Source organism: Dermacentor andersoni, chromosome 10 (assembly GCF_023375885.2).
Source record: "Dermacentor andersoni chromosome 10, qqDerAnde1_hic_scaffold, whole genome shotgun sequence".
Lineage (NCBI taxonomy): Eukaryota > Metazoa > Arthropoda > Arachnida > Ixodida > Ixodidae > Dermacentor > Dermacentor andersoni.
Genome location: NC_092823.1, coordinates 9843657 through 9858478, shown reverse-complemented (window position 1 = coordinate 9858478; position 14822 = coordinate 9843657). Strand labels below are relative to the sequence as shown.

Genomic DNA, 14822 nt, shown 5'->3' with positions numbered 1-14822 from the left:
CCATTATATATAGCTTTCATTGATTACGAGAAAGCGTTTGATTCAGTCGAAACCTCAGCAGTCATGGAGGCATTGCGGAATCAGGGTGTAGACGAGCCGTATGTAAAAATACTGAAAGATATCTATAGCGGCTCCACAGCCACTGTACTCCTCCACAAAGAAAGCAACAAAATCCCAATAAAGAAAGGCGTCAGGCAGGGAGATACGATCTCTCCAATGCTATTCACAGCGTGTTTACAGGAGGTATTCAGAGACCTGGATTGGGAAGAATTGGGGATAAGAGTAAATGGAGAATACCTTAGTAACTTGCGCTTCGCTGATGATATTGCCTTGCTTAGTAACTCAGGGGACCAACTGCAATGCATGCTCACTGATCTGGAGAGGCAGAGCAGAAGGGTGGGACTAAAAATGAATCTGCAGAAAACTAAAGTAATGTTTAACAGTCTCGGAAGGGAACAGCAGTTTACGATAGGTAGCGAGGCACTGGAAGTGGTAAGAGAATACATCTACTTAGGACAGGTAGTGACTGCTGATCCAGATCATGAGAGTGAAATAATCAGAAGAATAAGAATGGGCTGGGGTGCGTTTGGCAGGCATTCGCAGATCATGAACAGCAGGTTGCCATTATCCCTCAAGAGAAAAGTGTATAACAGCTGTGTCTTACCAGTACTCACGTACGGGGCAGAAACCTGGAGGCTTACGAAAAGGGTTCTACTTAAATTGAGGACGACGCAACGAGCTATGGAAAGAAAAATGATAGGTGTAACGTTAAGGGATAAGAAAAGAGCAGATTGGGTGAGGGAACAAACGCGCGTTAATGACATCTTAGTTGAAATCAAGAAAAAGAAATGGGCATGGGCAGGACATGTAATGAGGAGGGAAGATAACCGATGGTCATTAAGGGTTACGGACTGGATTCCGAGGGAAGGGAAGCGTAGCAGGGGGCGACAGAAAGTTAGGTGGGCAGATGAGATTAGGAAGTTTGGAGGGTCAACATGGCCACAATTAGTACATGACCGGGGTAGTTGGAGAAGTATGGGAGAGGCCTTTGCCCTGCAGTGGGCGTAATCAGGCTGATGATGATGATGATGATGATGATGACATGTTCCTTGGTCACACCGAGGCAAACAAGAGCCGTTTGTTGTTCTTATGCCAGGATATGATGCAGTAGGTAGGAAATGGGAGCAGCCCGCCTGCCGTGTTGGTCATTGTCTCTCTAGTATCTCTCTCTCTATCCAGGTTTTTTGTGTTGTTCATCATGAACTGGTATCAACTAGACTAATTTACTTTTCTCCTAAACTGTGGGTTGAGCAGGCGGCTCACTTATCGAAAGGTGCACTCACACAAATCATGCCAGATGAACACAACACAAACCAGCGTGTGACAACAGGTGGAGTGCAGAGCAGGAAGCCAATAGAGAGTGTGTGTGTGTAGCCCTACCTTAGTGGTGTACTTGGTGCTCTTGGTGCGCTCCTGGAGAGGGATCCACGTTTTGTTAGTCGGTTAGTGAGGCACAGCAAGCAGAGAGAGAGAGAGTGCATGGCAAAGAAAGCTTTAGTCAAGGCACTGCAACAATGAGCAACACAGAGCAACGATAATGAACAGCAGGACAAAGAAAGAGGATAAGTCAGTGTGACACTGCAGTAACCGCTGCAATAGTGGTCGAACGAGGCATGCCTTGCACCAGAGTCAATGTCTCGACAAGGGGATCGTTTTCGTCATAGCAGCAACAGATTTCCTTGGCAGTGTTTACATAGCTCACATATTGATTCTGCAATGTAGGACCAATTAGAAGTGCCTTTAGGTGTCTGTAACAAGGTTTAAAATATCATCTTTATTAGCAGTACTTTGAGGCAACAGCTTGGCATGTCATGCAGCATCCGAGGAGGATATACAGTCAATAATCCCGGACATAGTAAACTCAAAGGTGATCATGAAATAGTTTTGATATTGACACGTGTACTTCTTTACCTTTTTCTGGTGATTGCTTTCAGTGGCTACCAAATGTTAATTGTTATCACCAGGTGCACAATGCGCGAGCATGTATCGGAAGTTTCTCGAATGTCATGGTTATATCCTTTGTCTGCCGCCACCGAACCTTGTGTAATCCGATTGTATGCACGATGCAAATTGTGTAGCAATTTCTGGAAGGCACGCAGGCAACAGTGATTTCGCTGGATCCTTTGACTGGCCATGTATTAATAAAAGCAGATGTGCTTGACCTCAACAATGTGCAGACTTCACCGATCGCCGACTGTGCTCGCCGCTATCATTGCGCTTGACTGTTACTGGTTTTTCAGGGCACAGCTTCGCCCAATAAAAAGTTTGTTTCGCGATTCACAGTTTTGCCACTTTGTTCTTCATTGTCACTACAACGCAACAGTACACTGACGACTCGAAATATAAAATATGCCTATCTGAAGCTTATACGAGATCTCTGCATGTCTCGCACAGTTTCCTTGAGATCGTGGAAAGTGGAAACTTATCAATTTGCTTCTCCAAGGCTGTGTTGAATGCAGAAAAAGATGACAGGGTTTTTTTGTTCATGAACGTTGCAACTCGCTCGCTCTGCTAACTCTAGAAGAGCTTGTCACACAGACGGGAGTCCGTGGTGCACTTTGCACATGTTGAAGTGCTTGTTGCACGTATTCTTTCAAGAAAAAGGTAAGAATTGACACATTGCAAAAGTAAACTAGCCTATATGGATACATGCCGTGCTCTGATCACTGCACTTTCACTGCAAATCACATGCGAACGTGTCCGGCCGCATGCTCATTACAAAAGCAACAATGCGTTGTTTAAACAGCCAACTGTCATACGTGAGCAACGAGGCAGGCGGACCGGTGTGTTGGGTTTCGGAACCGACTTCCCTTTGGAACAATTAGTCCTCGCTTCTCGACCACCCTAAGAAGTCCGGGCATCTCTTCTTGCATGCTGTTTAGCCCTTGGGCACCTCGTGGCAAGTACGTTCTCAGCTCTTCCCCTCCAGCCCCTGCACCAGTGATGGTGAACACAGACACACTGCAAGCTTTAAAAGTGGCCATCAGCTTGCAGAACATCCGAGTCTATTCCCAAACACGTGTATCCATGCGAGCACGAATTAATTGCGTTCAGTACAGACCCAAGAATCGCATGCCGATGAGACTTGCTCGCTGCTGCTGCCACCATGGTCCTCCGTGGAGTGCGGATGTAGAGTGTGGTGGTTTTGTTAAATTCAAACTGTAATGTGAAGAACTGTCCAAGCAGAGGTCAGATTCATCTTGGCTCACCTCTTAGGATTGATCTTGTGGAATACTAAAATGCTGTTTGTCTGCAAAACAAACCCGGTGGCGCAGCATCTCCAATTCAGCATCCCGTGCCTGCACCACTCAGTGAAGGGATTGAGTTTCACCAACATTTGTTTGCAAAATGCGTATCGAACCAGGAGGCCTTTCGCATTCTTAAAGCAGAGTGGCGGTCTGCTCTTGCCAATAACAAACAGCTGCAGATTTGCACAAAGCATCTATATGTGCAGCAAGCAAAACTGAGAACACTGTCGCCAGTTTGTGGTGTCCTCCTCATCGCCAGTTTGTAGTGGCTTCGACGGGGCGGCCGGACGGAAGACCTACGGCATGAGGCCTAAACGGCCGGGGCATGCAGTGCCGCAAAGAAGAGCCGGACTGCTCAAGTCGGGGACCAGACAAAGAATCACTTTATTCCAGCGAGGGGAAACGTAGCAGGTGTACTTACAGCGTTTGCGCTGAGTGGCGCCCTGATGTAACCGATTCGAAACCAAAACGGGAAGCCGACACAGGATATTACAAACGCCCTACTAATTTATCCTCTGTCACACGTACTGCCCTTCAGATTCAATCTGTTGTTTGACAGCATGTGCCAAAACGATGCTGTTTCAAATATGTCGGCATTAAATATTTCCAATGACGCGAGAAGTGATAGTGCACCACGAGAACTGCCTTTGCAGGGGTACGGGATGGCACACATGGAAACAACTTTATTGTAAAACCAGCAAAGTTTAAAGACCCGGGCTCAGATCTGCCATGAAGGGACTTCAAGGCCTTGCTTCATCGCCACCTCTCGGGCCTGCTGGGCTCCCCACTCTTGTGTCTTGAGGTTAGAGCTGCGCAGAGCAGTGGCCCACTTCGAACCAAGAGTCTGCGGAGCTACTGCCATTTTAGCTGATATAACAGGACACTTCCAGAACATGTGCGAGAGCATCGCTCTAGTTGCCTGACATAACTTCCAAAGAGCACTCAGGTATTGCGCAGAAAAAATATGCCGCAATCGCACCGGACTGGGGAAGGTTTGTGTCTGCAGTTGTCGCCAGACTGCCTGGCAACATTTCAGTTTGGGGTGAAGTGGGGGCCATATCCACCTGCCTAGCTGGTAGTGCTTGGTGTTGTCGTATCTGACTAAGCGTTCTCACGTGTTTTGAACCAAAATTACGAACTCGAAGAGGGGGTTTCCGATTTTGCATGGCGGGGCAGTTCTCATGCAGAGCGGTATGCTAGATCGTTCAAGTTAGGGGGGCCCTCGTCGGTGGGGGTGGCGACGTGCGCTGCGAACCCCATGATCGCAGTGCTATCGAAGTGCTGTCAACCAGCTTTCCTTAGGATCTGGAGCGCTTCGGAGGAAATGCGCCCCCGCGCATAGTTATGAACTGTGAATTGCGAGTCGTGAAGAACTACCTCGCAGAGAGGGTCGGTAAGTGCAAGCGCAATCACAACCTCTTCCGCTGTTTCTAGGTGTTCCGTGCTGACACTAAATGCGTGCGTAAGCCGGGAGTTAACGTCTACAACTACCGCCATGAACCGGTGTTCTCGAGTGTATTTTGCCACATCTATGAAGCGCATAGTCTTCCCACCAAAGAAGCGCAGCAGTGCCTTTGCACAGGCCTGGCGTCGGCCCTCGTTATATTCGGGGTGCATGTTTCGAGGGACAGAGGCGATGATCAGCATGTCACTGAAGTCGGGTGGAATGACCTGTTTCTCACCCTGTTGGATGTGGCAATCGAAGCCGAGTTTCTGCAGGATGTATTGGCCCGTGGCTGTCAGGGACATGAGTTCGAGTTGCGAGGCTCTCTGCGCATCTACAATTTCCTCAAGCGTGTTGTATACCCCCAGCTGTAGCAGACGAGCAGTGCTTGCGGACTCCAGTAGGCCACGGGCAATCTTGTAAGTCTTGAGTGTAAGGGTGTTGAGTTTCTCCCTTTCAGTGACATATCAATTGTGGAAGGCAGCCACATACGTGATGTGGCTGATTGCGAAGGAGTGTATGAGGTGCATGACGCTGCCCTCCTTCGTGCCTGTGTGCTTGTTTGTAATGCGTTTGATAGGCGGGTAGCCGCTGTAACATTGCCTTCGATCTTCCGGACAGCTTTATATATAGCTGCTATATGCAGGTCGAGGATGCGTATCTTCGAGACTCTGGTAATACAGGAGCCGTCATGCGCATGCAGGATTATTTTGTCACATTAGTGCAATTCGCCTGTAGGCTTGGGCCGGCGGCACGGGCGGTAGCGGAGCAGCTCTTATTTGAGTGGAGATAGTCAGAGACCTGTGTCTTGGAGATTGATTTCGGCTACAGAGACCACTGCTTGCAAGGTGCGTTCTATCTGACCGTCACTGCCCTTGTCGACCCACAGAGTGATGTCTACATGCAAGGCGTGATGAAGGCAGTTAATCTCGTCGAGGTAGGCTGGGAGACCCAGCATCACGAGGTTGAAAAGGGGCGGGGGAGTGCCAGTGCTTCCTAGTGCATGTTCGTCAGATGTCATGCTGTCGACTGCGAGGGTGACTGCGGCATGACAGAAAGTCTCTGATGTAGTTTTAGTTTCGCTCGCCCAAGTTGAGCTTGCTTATTTGGCTCAAGATTGCTGCATGTGCTACATTGTTGAATGCCTTTTCCAGATCTAGGCCGAGGATGGCGCGGTTGCCACTAGTTGGTTTGTTGATAATCTGCTGGTAGAGCTGGAGCATGACACCTTGAGAGGAGAGATGTCACCAGAAGACCACCATGGTGGGTGGTTAGGCTCCAGTGTCCTCAAGGTGGCAGTTGAAACAGGGGAGGAACGCGTGCTCCATCACCTTGCCAACGCAGGATGTGAGGGAAATGGGCCGCAAATGATGGAGGCTGGACGGCTTGCCTAGCTTCAGTATCAGGACTGCCTTAGAGAGTTTCCACGCCTCTGGGATGCAACCTGCTCGCCAGCTTTTGTTGATGTATGCCGTAAGAGCGATGATCGAGGCATCATCGAAGTTTCGTAGTGTCTCGTTTGTAACCTTGTCAGGACCAAGTGCTGATTTGCCATTAAGGTAGTGAAGAGCTTTGCAGATCTCTGACTTGTGAAATTCTTCATTGAGTGTCGCATTTGTCACACCAGTGTAATCTCCGTGTTGAACATCGGGTCGTCGAGGGAAGTACTTGCCTATCAGGCATGTACGAGCTGTTGATCACTCGTATTAGCCGGTTCCTTATGCAAAAGGCGCTGCAGGTTTGCTCGCTGAGCAGACTTGCTCTGTGTTTCCCCCAAGATGTGACGAAGGAGACGCCACATACTGCCATTGTGCAGCACGTGGTGTGCTTAATGGCCCATCGCATGTGCTTAATGGCCAATCGACTGCGTTGCAGATGTCGTACCCCTGTTGGCAGCTTAAGGTCCGCCAATGTTCTTCTAGCTGGCGATTGATGTGGGCAGTCTCCTTACGAAGCTTTCGGTTGTGCCATTGCTTCTTCCATCTTGCGTGTAATGATGTCTTGGCTTCCCAGAGGTGGGCTAGTCGGTTGTCGATCTTGTCAACCTGGACTTCGAGTGCGACTGTCTGTGTCACCCTGTTCATGTGGTCATTGAGCGTCTCCACCCATGCCTCAATGTCATCAATGGTCTCCTCACCTCTCTGTTCGAATCACTGCTTTCTGAACTTGTCCCAGTCTGTCCATTTGGATAGCTTAGGAGGAGAGGGTACACCTGCCTGAGGAATTAGTGTTTCTATGATCATGTGGTCACTATTGAGATCTTCAAAGGTATTGCACCACATTGTTTGAGGGATGTTTCGGACTGCTGTCAGGTCCAACGTCATGTCCCATGCCGTTATGTGCCGATGCTAGCCAGCACCGTGGGATTGGTAATAAGAGTTAATTCGGCATCATGCAGGTCCTTTCACAGGCGTTGACCTTTGGCTGTAGTGTAGCCATAGCCCCAGGCCACGTTCGGCGCATTAAAGTCTCCTCCCACCAGAAACTAGTGTGCGCCCACCAAGGCAAGCACCCCTCGAAACAAAGAGGAAGCGACGGCGTGAGTGAGCCGGATTACTACATACGTCGAGGAGAAATACACTGCGTTTGCGTGTCCTATTGGGCGTGGCACAGCATTCAATATATCAAATGTGGCAGTGAATGAGAGTTCGTACATTGCTATGGTTAGGATTTTCAAGGTGGGGTTTGAGTACTCTCCGATATCGACAATAATTCAATATATCCAAGCTCGATATAACCGGGATCAACTGTATATAGGATGCCTATCTTGATGCTAGGTGCTTCATTAAAGGAAGCCAATTTTGCCAAGGCCTGATGCGACATAATCCATAGAATAATGACCAGAAATCCATAGTCTATGAAACGAAATACCGCTTCCGCATTTGTCATCTCCCTTACAAAATAATGCAACCTCCAACTGGCTCACATTACAGAGCATTCGACCAACCCTCAAGGCCATCAAATGCTGAACAGCACTAGTCATTCATGTTAAGCATGCCACTCTGCCCTGGCAATTTCTGCCGTGCACTCGTGGAGAATATGAGAGGGAAAAGTGCATTCATCTTGAAGCAACAATTTATTGCAATATGCGGATTTGAAACTGACATATTACGTAACAAGCAGCATACCTGTTGAAAATTATGCCTCACTAAACCCACTTATGTCCTGCAGACACCACTCAAGGAAAAGTCAAGGCAATAGGGTGTTGCTTTGTACATCTTCTAGGCACTACTTGTAATTACGTGGAGTAAATAAATCTAGTATTCGGTGCAGACTTGTTTACGTCGCATTCTTTAAATAAAAACTGACTGACCGGCTCACAGCACATGACTAAGTTATCAGCTGCAGGCATTATGAGAAAAAAAGAAAAAAAGAATTCTTTGACCATCACTAACACAATCCAGCATGTTGACCATCGCACTGAACATGGTGCTGCCTTCATCAAAGTGGTCATGAGCAGCAATATGCCAAGCACTGAACTAAAATTAAGGCACATTACATGTGCAGGGGGCTCAATCTGCTTGCAGTGCAATGCCAGAGTTGTTTTCCTTGCCTCCACAGGGCAGAACTGGCAAAAACAAGTCGTGTACACAAATGTGCACACTGTTACCGAAACAGATATTGGGGGCGAGCTCCACCACTGGAATTGCTGGCGCCACCGTCGGCGCGACACGGCATGAGGGATCACGTGGACACAGCGGCCGCGTTGGCAAACTGGAACACGAAAGTCCCACCTGTGCTGCAGTTCTGATTTAAGTGGCGAGGTTCTCCCGCCTTGGGTATCTGCTTGACAGCATTTGAAAGCACTGTAATAGCTAGCGGCTGCCTTTGGAGGCGTGCAACATGGTAGGCTACTGCTCGGTGCCGCAGCACCAGACGTACGCAACGGAGCCCGGTGTCAGCCTTATTCACATGTAGCCGCAGCACAAGAGGCTGCGTGAAGCTTGACTCTCGAAACTTAGAACCGGCATACAGCCGCCGACTACAACTCGGGTATGTAGCAAGCACAGAGATGAGGAAGATTTCTGCTACGGCGTCGAACTGCTATGTTCGGTGAGTAGCACAAAACGCGCATTGAGAGGCTCGCCTGTGCCCGCTGCCCGGCAAATGTCATGACAGTTTGGTCTATGAGCTTGTTGATGCTAGATACTGCGCAAGTTCACTGGAACGGAAAGGGAGCAGTAAGACGCACATTAAAGAAAGGCATGGCATATGGTCACGTTTATGTTGTGAATTAATGCACTGGATTACGAAAAAGAAGCAGCGGGAAACCACACGCTGAGAAGACCGACAAACATACAGTGCGACGCAACTTGAGAAACAATATTGAAACGCCTAAGAATGTAGAAAAAAATAAAAGATTGAATCGTCGCGGCGGCACATCACAGTCGCCGTAGGCGTCGAAGTTGCTATAACAAAATTATTTTTGAGCAGTTCTGATAGCATCCATGCAACAATGGTTGCTCATGTACTGTCAAATGCTCATATTCTGAGGCCTAAAGCTCACAGCACGGTGCGAAAACGCGCTCGCAGTGAAAGCGAAACATTGTGCATGGACGTGCATGCAGACGTGCACTCAGTCGCTGCAAACCTGTGTGATCACTGCATTGAGGCTTCATTCTGTTATGCTCAATTCGGTTATACAGACAGCCAACTATAAGAACATATTTCACATAGTTTGCTCTCAGCATTTGCATACCTTTCATGCAAGAAGCCGGTTCAGGAGACTCCATCGTGGCGACCACACGCAGTGGCATTCATTGTACATTATTTGGTAAAAAGATAGCGTCTGAAAACGATTCTGTGCTTTCAGTTTGCCCAAGATTATTATTTTGACAGTAAAACACTTCCCTCATTTTGAGAGTACTTACAGAAATCTACAGAAGGGCTGGCGAGTGGCGTTTTTATTGAGCGCTGTAAGCCAAACCTATGAGGAGCCTGCTGCGTTATCCCTCAAACTACGCAAGGGAGGCGCTTCCAACAGGTGGCGACTCCGTAAGTCCTCGCCCCCAATAGTCACTTGCAGCAGATTTGTATGTGAAGCATGGATCAAGGCAGGTTAGCTGTTAAAACATTTTTTTCTTTACGACGTTCTGGCAAGAGACTCGGCCAAGGGCATGAAACTTGCACTTGCCTTCTCGTTCGGGTAGTACTTGTCCCAGCTCTCGAGCATTTTGCGCCACTTGTTGAGGCGCACATTCTCTTGGTCGCGAACCTGCACACAGCAAAGACCAGTTGGCTCAGCAATGCACCCCTCACACACCTCGAGTCACCATCTCAGAATTTCCTTTCAACACCTCGAACACCGAAGGCATCGATAAATTTTCTCACCAGAACTTCCTGCATCGATTCTTCTTGTTAGAATGCTTCATGCACTTTGCTCGTTTGCTTTTGATGTTCCCAAGTCAATGCTTGTTTACTTCATTCACCCCAGTGTCCAACTTCTAACATGTAGTAAGATCTGAACACATTATTTGTTCTTGCTCACACTTCAGCTGAACTTCCAGAAGTGCAGTGCAGGGGCGCTATAACGTAAAACTATTCCAAACTTTTCTATTCCAATTCTGCTATCAGCCGTCCACGATTGGTCAAAAACTTTTTATGCCCACGCCCACTTCACCTGTCTGTCACGCGACGTCACGAAAACCGCGATACCTGCCCATCTTATGATGTGTACGCACTGATTATGCATGGTTTAACGGAAAAAAGAAAAACAGTTATTTGTGATTCGACCCCTTTTCTCCATTCGCCCTTGGTTATTGGTAAAAAGTTTTCGGGCTGCACCCACTTCACCTGCCTGTCACGCGACTTCACAAAACCGCACGAACTCATCGCGTCAAAGTGACGTGTACGCGATAAAGATGCATTAATATGCCAAACAAAACTGAATTTTCTTCGCAATAGCCGCAGGCTGCCCCATTCCGAAAGGAATAAAAGATGGCTGCCGCCGATCGCTGAGACGCTGGATACTCGCACCTGCCGGAGAGAATGGGTGTATTTGCGTATAATGAACCTTCTTGCGTGGCCGTGTAACGTTTTCGAGCCCTTTCGGCACGTTTACCACCTAATCCTGCCAACTCTTCTTTGCTGAGGGTCCGTTTTAGCGTCATTCTTAAGCTTCCGTTGCATGCCGCCGTGATTTTCGACCAGCCGCCACAAGCTAAGTAAGGCAAAGCCGACCAATCGCAGACGCCGGCACCACCCTCTTCATCCGGTTATCGATTTTCAGTGCACTGGCTCTGCCCCAGTGAATCCCTCTCCACTTGAGCGTTCTCCTCGCCTCTTGTCAGCCAATTAGATACGACAAGCCGCTCAGTGTAGGCAGTGTTATTCGTTTTTCAAGCAAACAAAAGTGACCTCCTATGAACAAGGAGAGCGTTTGATTGGTCTGTTCAGACAACCCTGCGGGTGACCGCCCGGTGCTTGCGTCGGTGGTTACGCAAATTTGACGTCAGGAGATTGGAATAGAAACATATTGGAATAGTTTTACGTTATAGGGCCCCTGCAGTGTGTGCCCAACCAAGAAAGTGCGCTTGCCAAGCATATAAAAAACAAGAGCACAGCTGGACCCGCTGTAGCTGTTGCATGCTCACGCACAAGTGCACTTGTACTTTAACAACTTGTCTTTCTGCCTAAAACAAGCAAATAAAGCATGCCGTACAAGTGATCAGAACTCGTTCGTGGGCTAGTCGACTCAATCTTAAGCGAGACATTGGTCTTTGGAGCCGAAAATCGGCTAAAATATCTTTTCACATTCATCTGCTCCTCGTTGGTGCAGAGCATGTACTTTTGCTTGATTGGACCCCTGTATCATCCATGGTCTAATATTTAGCCTTTGCCAAATCTCCATGCATGTGCTGTGAAATGCCTTTTCTTGTTATCTCAAAACAGCATTTCTGATGAAGCCACAGTTTTAGAGCAGTGATACTCTGCTTCTACTTATCTTATCACAATAATTTTTTCGTTGTTGGGATGGTAGACAATTAGAGTGAATCAAAGCAGTTTATTTTACCAAATAATGCACAAAAGTTCATAGTGGAGCAGCTGCTAATTGTTCTGTCCAAGTATTGCTAGAACCAGTAATGCTACAAGTGGGTTCAACTGTACTTGTGCCTATTAAAATGTTTGAATGTTTGTCCCCTGTGCTTTTCTGGTGCAACCCAGTTATGATAATTACTGGTTATAACAATGGGATTCCCTTTGCACTCATATATTGTTATCTACTTAGGGCAGGTAGTGACTGCAGATCCAGATCATGAGACTGAAATAATAAGAAGAATAAGAATGGACTGGGGTGCGTTAGGCAGGCATTCTCAGATCATGAACAGCAGGTTGCCATTATCCCTCAAGAGACATGTGCATAACAGTTGTGTCTTACCAGTACTCACATACGGGGCAGAAACCTGGAGGCTTACGAAAAGGGTTCTACTTAAATTGAGGACGACACAACAAGCTATGAAAAGAAGAATGATGGGTGTAACATTAAGAGATAAGAAAAGAGCAGATTGGGTGAGGGAACAAACACGAGTGAATGACATCTTAGTTGAAGTCAAGAAAAAGAAATGGGCATGGGCAGGACATGTAATGAGGAGGGAAGATAACCGATGGTCATTAAGGGTTACGGAATGGATTCCAAGGGAAGGGAAGCGTAGCAGGGGGTGGCAGAGTTAGGTGGGCTGATGAGATTAAGAAGTTTGCAGGGACAACATGGCCACAATTAGTACATGACCGGGGTAGTTGGAGAAGTATGGGGGAGGCCTTTGCCCTGCAGTGGGCGTAACCAGGCTGATGATGAATGTAAGTGTGCCACACTAGTTTCATTTCCAGCACACGGAACTGCACAATGCGAGAACAAGCAGATGAAATTGAAGTGCCGTATTTTTCTGCGTATACCCCCACCCCCCGTTACAACAGCAAATCCGCACGTGCATAACCTGCAGAAAGTTAACTGCATACAACGAAGCTCAAATCTTTGCAGCAACAGTCCGGTCACTGATGTACGCCTCATCCACATTGTACCTTTGGCTAGTGGCTGGGAGTGGGGCTCCCTTGATATGAAGAGCGTGCAGTGTCCGGTCTAATAAAATTTCAGCTGTTTTTGCGGCGCATAACAGTATCACAGAAGAACCCCGTATATATGTTTTAGAAAACAATGCAAAAAGAAACTTACTAACTGGGAGAACCTATGATCACAAGTAACTAAACAAATTTGACAGACATCGACTGCAGTGCGCATCTACATAAAGCAAAGTGTTACACGAACCATTGCAGCATGAGATGCCAATGCACGCCAAACCGGTGGGGCTTGGGCAGCCTCCACCGGCAGTTTGCTTTTGACCTGCAATGCTTTCTGCAGAATAACTACTGTACATATTGACACGTGTACTTGTTTAACGGGTGACCGCATTTCACCGCCTAACAAATGTTATTGCACAGCGCAGCACCCACTTGCATGAATCGGAAGTTTCTCGAAAGTTATCGAGAATTCTATCCGCTGTCTGTTGTCACCGAACCTTGCGTCATCTAATTTCATCGTGTGACGCGAATGGTGTAGAACTTTCTTGAAGACACATGGGTCCCAGCGATTACTCTGGAGCCTTCGATGACTGATGTATAAAAGCCGACACGCTTGACCCACTGATCAGATTTTCGACGGTCGCCAACTGTGTTCACCACTGTCACCATTCTTTGAGCGTAGCTTGTTTTTGAGGGCACAGGTTCGCCCAATAAAATGTTAGTTTCGTCATACCCAGTTTTGCTGCTTTCTTTACCATCACTACTACGCGAGATCTGGTGGAGGTGCTTTACGTTCATGTACCGAATGCCTCCGCAAGGCTGCAATCCAAGCCCGAAACCCGAAGACAACCACAACATCACCAAGGACCAGCGAGCAAGCCGCAGGCAGGACTGTGAGCGGAATATGGACCACTTCCTGAGAAGACCAGAGGAATCAAGCCCAGGTCAGAAACCCCAATGGCTGCCCCAGCGTCCCCCCATTCTGCTGCAACAACCTCGGGACCCACCAACACTCCATGGATTGTTGGAAGCCTCAGAAACCTGGCTCAAGACATATCAACGAATTGCGACTTTCAACAACTGGCACTCCGACGACAAGCTGCGGCAAGTATATTTCGCCTTAGAAGACTCCGCCAGAATGCGGTTCGAGAACCGGGAGTCAACCTTGGCAACATGGGACCTGTTCCGAAGCGGCTTCATGCGAACATTTACGAGCGTCATGCGTAAAGAAAAGGCCGAAGCTCTGCTAGAAACTAGAGTACAACTACCCAAAGAGAACATTGCAATCTTCACCGAGGAGATGACGTGCTTGTTCTGCCATGCCGACCCGGATATGCCTGAGAAGAAAATTTGCTTCCTCACGTTCCCAAGATCCAAGGCTCAGGTTGCCTCGATCGCTGACGTTGTGAGAGGAGAAATCCAGCGGTCACTGGAACATCCCAAAGTGCAGCCGGAATCGCCACAGGCCCAGCCTGAAGCGATGACCTACGCCATTGTCGCCCACCGTCAAATTAACCCTACGCGCCTGTACCAGGGCGCTGTAATGACGCAGTTCCGCCATTCACCGCCGCCTCCGCCAGCTCACCCACCCTTCATCCAGCGAAACTACCCAAGGGAGGCAGACGTCTGGTGCGCTCCTGACCACTGCCCGCTCTGCCACTGCGGAGAAGCGAGTAACTTCTACCGATGAGGTCACGTCTAGCGACTGCGAGGGCTCGCTGTTAACGCACCGCAACCACAGCTTGGTGAACGACCTTGCGATATAGCTGACTACCTCTCCACTACTCAGTGGTGTGCTCGACGACTGTCTCATTCAATGTCACCAGGCAATGGTACCTGTCGCCGCAACGCCGACCATACACTGGCCCAGCCCGGGGCTGGTCTGTGAGCTCATATCTGGAAAACTAAAGGCAGCAACAGACTGACATGCAGTTGCCGTTCGTCGAACTGAAGATCTTCCGCCGCTGCCGAAGACGCCGAACAGATGATCTCGACAATGTACCAATAAGACGCCGCCATCCCGACGAAGCCTAGAAACAAAGAATACGCCGGGA

At 48.3% G+C, this 14822-nt stretch overlaps 1 protein-coding gene across 7 annotated transcripts in view; it reads right to left on the bottom strand.

Annotated features, from left to right (window-relative positions):
• LOC126519697 (USP6 N-terminal-like protein) overlaps positions 1-14822 on the bottom strand; it is a 242522-nt gene that overhangs the window by 128210 nt on the left and 99490 nt on the right. For 6 of the 7 annotated variants that reach the window (XM_072285058.1, XM_050169056.2, XM_055065370.1 and 3 more), the window contains exons 5-6: positions 9887-9967; positions 1441-1473 (exon numbers count right to left, since the gene is read on the bottom strand). In XM_072285058.1, the coding sequence (XP_072141159.1) occupies positions 1441-1473; positions 9887-9967 (114 nt within the window). The remainder of the gene's footprint in view (positions 1-1440; positions 1474-9886; positions 9968-14822) is intronic. The other variant, XM_050169057.2, reaches the window with a different exon arrangement.